We start from the raw sequence: 8,958 nt of genomic DNA, 5'->3' as shown, positions 1-8,958 counted from the left end.
CGTGCCGTGCCGTGCCGGTATGGAAGGCGCTACCTGGCGTGAGTTATTGCTGCCACCCATTCGTCGCAGTCCTTGGCATCCTCCGTCCGCAGCTCCAGGGTTTTCTGATTCTCATGGTTGAAGTTCACGGTGAAATAATGCTGGGAAGATAAAGGCGAGACGGGGTTATGACGTGGGCTGGGAGGGGGAGCGCGCTCGGCTCAGGAAGCGGGGTGGAAAATCCACCCCGGGGCATTTCGGAGTGGGAGGCCTGGGGCTTGTCTTGGTGGAAAAGCGCCTGCAAAATGCTTGGGAGAAGCAGGACCGGCAGGAGGGGGCGTGCGGCTGCTGAGCTAACGCTCCCCAAAGGGATTCGGGGCCACGAGAGGTGAGAAACCAGGTCCGTGCCCCACAGCCCTCCCCCCGGCATAGGGCCCAGGCATGCACCCGCCACCCCACACGTGTCCGAGAGCCACGGACGCCCCCGTGACATGCCCCCGCCTGGCTGAAACCGAAGCCCCGGTGCCTCCTTGACTTTGCTTTGACATTCAGCGCAGCCCCGACTCCATATGCCTGCGGTATGCAGAAGAGGAGGCTCCAACGGACAACAGCATAATAAGGCTCGGTGCGTGAACTATATTTAGCTTCCCTTGACATTTACAGTATTTGTGTTAATTGTGATTGCAGTGGCAAGCCGCACAGGCACTCGCGTTTGCTGTTCCTGAGCTTTCCCGCGGTCTCCTAGGAAACAGGTAATATACTATAACGCTGGATACTACGCCCAAGAACTGAACTAATAAGCAACCTATTAGAACGAGCTCATGCTGCCATTATCTTCTCCTCTGTTGTAAAGTTGAGCCAGAGACCTGAATTAATTAGACGGTGGCAAAACGAACAGCTTGCAGTTTCCTTGCTCGCGGAGGCGCGGAGATTTCCAAGGACCCCAGGTGGCCGGGGGCTCGGGGCTCGGGGCCGGCGCGCGGGAACGACCGAGCCGGAGACAGGCGATGCCTCGCTGCGGTTTGGGGGTTGCAGCGAGCAGGCCAAAGGCACGGGTTTCTTGGCGAGTCTCTCCGTGGGTGCGAGGCCGGAGGAGTTGCTGGGGGTGATGGAAAGTCACCCCTGTCACTTCCGGTGTTACTGGCCCGTCTCGGTGCTCCTCCCAGCACTGGTTAACCAAGCGAGCTGGCACCGACGGCCTGGAGTGACTGCCGGCGGCTTGTATTTCTGCAGCAAACTCAGGCCCGAGCGGCGAGGAGGAGGACGAGCCAGCCGCCTGCACTAGGAGTCGGGCACCGGGCTAGGGGCGTCTTTGGAGGCCAAGTGCACTCAGGCAGCCCCGAGGGTCTTTGCCGGGACCCGCATCCCTGATTGCCCCCAGCCTGCTCATAGCATCCCGCCGTCTGCCCGACTTCTCCCGTCTCCTTGTACGAGCGCAGCACCGGCTGGCCAAGGGAAGGGGCGACTGCCGAGACAAAGCTTTGCCGGAGCGGAGGGGCTTGCAGCCCACCCGAATGCAGCCAGGTGGGATCAGCACAGCCTCCTCGCCCAGGGGTCTGGGGGTGCACGGAGCAGGCTCCTCCTCGGCACCCCTGCTTGCTGCTCCCGGGGGGCATGCCGTGGGAAGCACTCACACGGCGTTGCTGCCTCCTCCCACGCCCAGCCACCCCCGGGCAGCACTCGCCTGCGGACGGAGACACCCCTGCTCCAGCAGGACGGGCCTTCGCCGTCCTCCGCCGATGGGCTCCTGCCTGGGGAACTGGACCCCGAAGTCGCCGGTGAACTGGGACCACACGACGGGCACCGCTGGACCCGGGGCCCTGCCCTGTATCCTCAGCTCGAGGCAGGGTACAGAGAAGGGCCGAGCCCCAGGGCTCACCAGAGCCGCCGAGAGCTTCGCGCCAGCCAAAGAAAGGAGGATTTCTTGTTGTGGAAAGCCCGCGTCCCCTCAGGACTGTCACAGGTTTGGAGAAGTGTTTCGAGTTGGGGCATCAGTTATAGAAGTGCATCTTATTTTATGTTTTACCTGCTTTTACCAGCGATGCTTTTTTTTGACCAGCAGCTGCCCCGAGCCTTTTGGGGAACAACTGCATAGAAATCCAGCGACGTCTTCGCGTGGCTCCCGTAACCACTCCCAGCACGACAAGGGGAGCACCGGGAGGCAATCCTGTCGTCACCTTTTCACAACGCACGGCTTCACGCCTGCAAGCTGTCTCGGACCGCTCGGCCGGCCGGCGTGGGCTGCAGCCGCATGGGCCGACGTGCTGACCGCAAGGACATCGGCAGAGCCAGGCCGGGCTGGACAAACGGTCTGTCGAGCCCAGTCTCCCGTCTCCAGCAGTGGCAGGAGTGGATGTAATAGAGGGAGAGCATCGCTCTAGCGCGATCCATCCCCTATTCAAGTAAATGCACTATTTAATCTATATGGAAAGAGATTTTAAAACCACTGTGAAAAAAAAGATCAGTCTAGAGCAAGGGTGAACCCTCCCTGGCTCCTCCATTTCCTAGGTTAGAGATGGCAGAGGAAACCTCTCCAACCCATCTGTCCCAGCGGATTTCCCTGCAAACGCACCGCTACGGGCGCGTGCGCACATCACCGGGTTTGTCTCGCTAAAGCGATGTCGGAGCAGCAGGCGAGGAGCTCGCAGCTTCCCCGCTCGCCTCGTCTCAGGCACGGAGAGGCTCTTGGCGAGCCCGGGAGCTCACGTAACCTCCCGCACCCAGGACCCAACGCGTGGGCCTTTTCCCACCTCGCTTTCCAAGCTCCAGCAACCGGGTCCGGCTTGGCTTTCTTCCCACAGGCCCGGGAAGCGCTCGGACCGCTGGCCCCCAAGTGCCCTGTGCTCTGGGTCACAGGGGAGGAGCGGAGGCCTCCCGTGACTGCCCACCGCGTCACCCAGACAAACCGACCCTGTGCCACGAAGCCCCGGAGACCCCGGGACTGCAGCCTTGCACCCCCTTTCTGCCCCGCTGTGCTCAAACTGGGGCTCGGTGCCACCCGATGAGCCCCCAGCACCCCTGCTTTGCTCTGGGTGCCCCGTGCCACGCCCCAGCTTGCAGCACCCAGTCTTTGGCCCTGGAAGTGGGGTGGCTCCCCGGGGTCGAAGCCACGGCCTCTCTCGCAGGGCACTCGGGGCCGAATTCAGGGGAGCGGTGCATCGCCCAGACCACCGACATGGTAGAAACAGCTAGGTCGCCGGGTCAGACGGTCCCACGTCCTTCCGATTTCCTACCCCCATTACAGTACCGTCGGGCAGAGCTGGGGAGGGCTCGGGGGCTGCCAATACTCCCCCTGCGCGTCGACCCATGTCTTCCACAGAAATCCTCACCAAGCCAACGTGCATTACATGAACGGCGAAGCAATCGTTAGCCTGCCTCCGGGGCGGCCAGGGGAGCGCAGGGATCCGCAGGGAAGCAGCACGGCACGGGTTGCACGGCGGGCACGAAACCAGGACTCAGGAGCAAAGCTTGGCCAGGAAGGATGCGTGCGGGTCAGGAGGAAGTTCAACAGATATGGGATTATAGGAATGGCATCACACGGGCTGGAAGGGACCTCACATCTACTCCGGCCCCTGCTCGAGGCAAGACACCTCCCAACTAAACCATCTCAGCCCAGTGTCTCAGCCGCTCGACCCCCGCACGGGTGAAGATTTCACCCTGTCTCTAGGGGCGCTTGTACACGCTACGCGTTGTTTAGATACACGTCACAAAACGGCACCAAAAATCGCCATTTTTCTAGGGTAGCTGCATGTGAAAATACACGCTGACGTCTTTTTATCGGGGTAAGCTCCAGCTCTTGGCCACTCTCAGAGTCAGAAAGTCCCTCCTCGTCTCCAGCCTTCGTTTCCCTGCCGCAGCTCGAGGCCGTTGCTCCTTGCCCGTCCCCTCCAGCCCCTCCGGCCTCTCTGCCGTCCCCCTCAGGGGGCCGAGGGCTGCTACCAAATCCCACCTTGGTCTTCTCTTCTCCAGACGAAATGCCCCTAGCTCTGTCAGCTTGTTTCTACAAAGAAAATCCATCTGCCAACTGGTGAGAAGCTCCTTGCCCTCCTTCCCGTCATTCACTTCCCCTGCTTTGCTGCTAACAGGGGGGAGGGAATACCTGCAACCCTGAAAGAGGAAAAAACAGCCGATTGCTCCTGTATTTGAATACTCAAACTAATTTGGAGACAATGGAAACATCCAGCGGCCAGCCCTGGGGAGCAGCAGGGAGAAGGCCCCGGGGGGCAGGATGGGGTCTCCACCCCGCGAGACGCCCGGGCAGGAGGTCCGCGGCTGTCCTCGCCCAAGGCACGCCAGGCTCTTTGCACGCCGGCTCCGGCTGCGCCTCCCGCCCCCCGCCGGAGCCGGCCGGCCGGCCGGGCGCCATCGCTCCCGCGCCTTTGATGGGAGGCGGACAGGTTTCGCCGGCCTGGAAAGTTAATTAAGAAGCTTCCGCTGTAACGACAATGCAAATGTCAGTCCAGCCAGGAGCGCTTTGAAGGCTCGAGCCCTGCGCCTCCGTGCCGCGTGCCAGCCCGAAGCGAGCCGGGCTTTCATCTCTCCGGCAGCAGAGAGGGACCCCGTGCCCAGCAGCAAAGGGCAGAGGTTTCCGGGAAGGCCTCGGGGACTCGGCTGAGAGACCGGGGGTAAGGACAGAGGAGCACGTGTCCCGCTCCACCCCGAAACCCAAGGGACAACCTGAAAGCGTCCAGCTGAAAAGCAAGCCGCCGCGGCACACGCCGGCCCGAGGCATGCATGCATGTCTGCAGCCGCTTGCACCCGAAACACCGAATCAGCCCCAGGCCCAGGCTCCTCCAAGCCTCCTCGCAGCTCCCGGGGCACAAGGCACCTCGTTCTGCTCCGAGGAGCGCTCTGCAACCGCGGCCCCTACGACCGCCAGGCTGGCGACCTCCGCGCGCGGCCGCTCTGCTACCTGGGAACGCCGCCAAGCCATCTTAAAAAAGCTCCGAGCGGTACAAAATGCAGCAGCCTGTTTGCTTAGCAACACAGATCTCCACGAACACGCCACGCCGGGCTCGGCGCTCTGCAGCGGCTCCCCGCCGGAGGAAGGCTCCAGCACCGGCTCTTGCTATCCCAAGCCTTCCCCAGCAATGGCTCTGGCTCCCGGAGCTTGCTTCGCCCTCCGACCCATCCTTTCCTGCGGCGAGCGAGCGGGGACCGGACCCGACGGCACAGCGCCCTGCCCCGGGAGCTCACGTAACCTCCCGCACCCAGGACCCAATGCACAGGCCTTTTCCCACCTCGCTTTCCAAGCTCCAGCAACTGGGTCTGGTTTGGCTTTCTTCCCACAGGCCCGGGAAGCGCTCGGACCGCCGGGCCCCCAAGTGCCCTGTGCTCTGGGTCACAGGGGAGGAGCGGAGGCCTCCCGTGACTGCCCACCGCGTCACCCAGACAAACCGACCCTGTGCCACGAAGCCCCGGAGACCCCGGGACTGCAGCCTTGCACCCCCTTTCTGCCCCGCTGTGCTCAAACTGGGGCTCGGTGCCACCCGATGAGCCCCCAGCACCCCTGCTTTGCTCTGGGTGCCCCGCGCCACGCCCCAGCTTGCAGCACCCAGCCTTTGGCCCTGGAAGCAGGGCGGCTTCATCACCGGCCCGAGCCCGGCTTCAGGGACTGCCGTAGCTCCCCAGGGTCAAAGCCATCAACCTACCGCTAGTGCCCCAGAGAGGGGTCCAAGGGGAAAGGAAAGGGGCCACCCCCCTTCTGCAGCACCCCGAGTTGGACTACTGGGACAGGAACGTGAGCTTTGTTTTTCTGCACTCGAAATGCCAGAGTTTGGGAAGAAAACCAAGGCACTGGGAGGAAAAAGAGAGCGAGACGGAGCGTCTGTGCCTCGCCAGGCAGTCAGGCACTTCTCATCGCCTGGCCCGACTCGGAGCAGCTCCATCCCGCCTCTGCGGCATCCCAGCGAGCGTCTGGGCCATGAGGCACGGGCTGCTTTGCAACAGGGCATCCCCCTGCTCCGTCCTGCCGGTCAGCCTCCCCCGGGCCGAGCCAAGCTGGCAACGCACCCGGCCAGGGCGAGGGACCACGCAGCGTTTCCCTGCCCCTCGTCCGCTCACGTTCACCGGGCAGCGTCCCCGGGCTCCTCGGCCTCCGTCCAGGGGCAGCGAGTGCTCTGCTCCGCGCCTTGTTTTCAACCCATGACCCTCCGGCCCCTGTTTTGTCTTTTTGCTATCCTGAGATAGCGATGGGCCCTTCGCGGCCCCTTCCGTCAAGGGGGGCAGATAGCTGTACTTGTTCATCTCAAAACGCCCGACCACTGGGCATTTTCTACCCAAAAACAAATTCGTTAAACTGTTCCCCATGGGGCGTAATTGCACCTCCATGCTCTTGCTGGTCAGGAAAAGTGAGACCGGGACCGGCCTCGAGACCTGCTCTTGTGAGATCCGTGTTTATTTGGCCCGGGTTATTAAGGATCATCTGGTTTGATCCTTCCTGCTATTCTAGCCTCAGGGAAAACCCAGCCCCTGCCACGGGCCTTGGCCGGTCTGATCCGTGGTAGGAGCCGTGGCATCCGGTTTCCCACGCGGTGACAAGCCAGGCCCCCGGGTTGCGAGCGCACGCCCGCGGCGCAGCTCCTTGTGTGGCGCTGACGGATTTATCCCCGTACACGAGGCAGGAAGCACGGTGCCTTTGAAAGGAGGAAATTATTTTATATTTGAATAATAAAACTCCCACCACCTTTTATCTCCTCCTAAATTATGATCCTTCCCTGTTATCACACTGACACATCAAACTCAACAACCCGGGAGTGCTTCCAGAAGGCGCCCGCTCGCTCGCTCGCTCACACGGGGCCGGGGCACGCTGCACCGCGAGGCAGCTCCGCGCCCTGGAGGGGACCCGGGAAGGACAGCTGAGAGCCCCGGGCCTGGGGCTGCGTCCACACACGCGGGCCCGTATCCCCTGCTATAGACCCATGGGCTGCGAGGCCTCAAGGAGCCTCAGGACCGGCACGTTCCCCGGTCCACCGCAGGCCCTGCACTTCACAGCGGATCTAGGAAGGCAACGAGGGGTGCAGGAGACCCCAGCAGTGCTGCAGCACGGGCGCCTGGAAGGGCAGAGATCACCCGCTTGCACCGCCGTCCGCAGCCCTGCGCTGCTGGACCCTGGGCCGAGCGGGGACGTGGTGGAGAGGAAGGCAGCAGGGATTTGACCCAGGCACCCTGGCCAGAGCAGGGCAGGAGCAGTCCTGGGGCTTCCCCCCGTCCTCACCTGCTCTGTTTCATCCTCTGCACGTCCCCAGCCGTGCCCGGACCCCGCAGGAGACCCAGGGACAGGGAAACCACCGCTGGCCCCTCACCTTCAGTGTGCAAGGGGCACAACTGCACCAGTGCAGCCCCCTGGATCCACCCTGCACCCCGACACCCGCCAACTGGGCCTTGTAGTCCCTTCCAGGACGGTCCCCAGCTCCGCGCTGGAAGCATGGGGTGGAGAAGCCAGCCCTTCCCCTCTGCATCAGCTGAACTTGACCCCTGGCACTTAAACGATGCCCTCTCTTGATTCTTTGCAGCTGCTAAGACAGAACCCCCCTGTCCCCCAATCCCGGCCCCACTCCTTTGTGCCCCCCTTCGAACACGGAGCATCTTCCACGCCATCAAACCAGTCACTCCCTAAAGGGCCCTGCCCCAAGCCGGCCGCAGGGGCCGGCTGACGACGAGAACAATATGAAACGCAAGCTCCGCGCGCGCAGGCCCCTCCGACACCCCCCTTTAACGCACAGCGCGGCGCATTACAGCACGTACGGCAACGCTGCCCTAAAGGCCCCCCAGACACGTCGCGGCTGCAAAGTGAAGCAGTTAAAACCCAGGACCTGATCCGGGGCTGCTCGGCTCCTCGGGCTTTCTCCCTCCAGGCCTCAGGTCTCCACCTGTGAAATGGGGAGAGTGCCCCTCCCGTGGCTTATGGTGAAGATACGTCCGTGAATGCCTGTGAAACACTCATTTCTGATTTAGTCAGTCTGTAAGGTGCATCTCTACCTTGCCTTTGCTCAGCTATGCAGTGAAGTGCAGCAGAAATACAGCGGTGGGGGGCGGGTAACAGTTTTGCACAGAGCCCAGAGCTCAGGCGGCGGCCTAAGCGAGGAGGAGACAGAGAGAGATCACACAACCAGCTGCCTGTCCGCCGAGCGAGGCACGGGGCCCACGCGAAAAAGGCTGGGGGAGCCTGGGTGTGTTTGGCGTCTTGGCACCTGTGCGGCAGGGCTGACTGCAGGGCTTTAGGAAGAGGGGAGATGGATGGGGATGCTTTGGATGGGGAGGACCCTTAAGCAGTGGGGGTGGACTCGAGGTCCTCCAGAGCCCCCTGCCAGCCCCTCTTCTCTATTCCATGACTTAAGGCTGCATTGCAGGGCACACGAGCCAACTGCACAGGCAGCCCCAGCTCTGGCCCTTCCCAGCTGCCCCAGGCTGGGGTAGCTGCATTGCAAAGGGTGGGGTAGGTGCCCTGGGGTAGCTGCATTGCAAAGGCTGGGATAGCTGCTCTGGGGTAGCTGCACTGCAAGGGCTGGGGTAGGTGCCCTGGGGTAGCTGCCTTGCAAAGGCTGGGATTGCTGCTCTGGGGTAGCTGCACTGCAAGGCCTGGGGTAGGTGCCCTGGGGTAGCTGCATTGAAAAGAGCAGGTTGGAAACCTGGCATCAGCTTCCCAACCTGCTCTTAACACCCTTTGAAATGCAGGTCCCTATTTAGCAACCCCCTTCTTCCCCCCGACAGAAAACATTCTCCCTTAGAAACCCGAACTGCTGCCGGCTGGGACAGCACCAGGGTGCAGACATCACTGACCTCTGCCCAGACCGTGGTGGGGGCAAGGGTCCCCCGGGTAGTGGTTAGAGCAAAAGGCTGCAGGAGGCAGTGGGAAGCCAGGAGCAGACTGGGAGCCCAGTGCACCTGCAGCAAAGGTCAGCCCCTTCACTGGAGGCTGGAGGGATGAGCTGGAGCTCCTGGGCAGCCAGCTGGGACTGCTTATCTCCTTCAGCTGGG

General features: G+C 62.5%; 1 protein-coding gene across 2 annotated transcripts in view; it reads right to left on the bottom strand.

The window, feature by feature from the left end:
- Positions 1 to 8,873, bottom strand: part of RASGRF1 (Ras protein specific guanine nucleotide releasing factor 1) — a 57,311-nt gene extending 48,438 nt beyond the window's left edge. Inside the window, exons 1-2 of one of the 2 annotated variants that reach the window (XM_006030804.3) lie at positions 846 to 995; positions 34 to 140 (exon numbers count right to left, since the gene is read on the bottom strand). In XM_006030804.3, the coding sequence (XP_006030866.1) occupies positions 34 to 60 (27 nt within the window). In that variant the 5' untranslated portion in view covers positions 61 to 140; positions 846 to 995. Of the gene's footprint in view, positions 1 to 33; positions 141 to 845; positions 996 to 8,760 lie in introns of those variants that run through there. The other variant, XM_006030805.3, reaches the window with a different exon arrangement.
- Positions 8,874 to 8,958: the final 85 nt, after the last annotated feature.

Source organism: Alligator sinensis, unplaced genomic scaffold (genome assembly GCF_000455745.1).
Source record: "Alligator sinensis unplaced genomic scaffold, ASM45574v1 scaffold407_1, whole genome shotgun sequence".
NCBI lineage: Eukaryota > Metazoa > Chordata > Crocodylia > Alligatoridae > Alligator > Alligator sinensis.
This window is presented reverse-complemented; position numbering and strand designations above follow the sequence as displayed.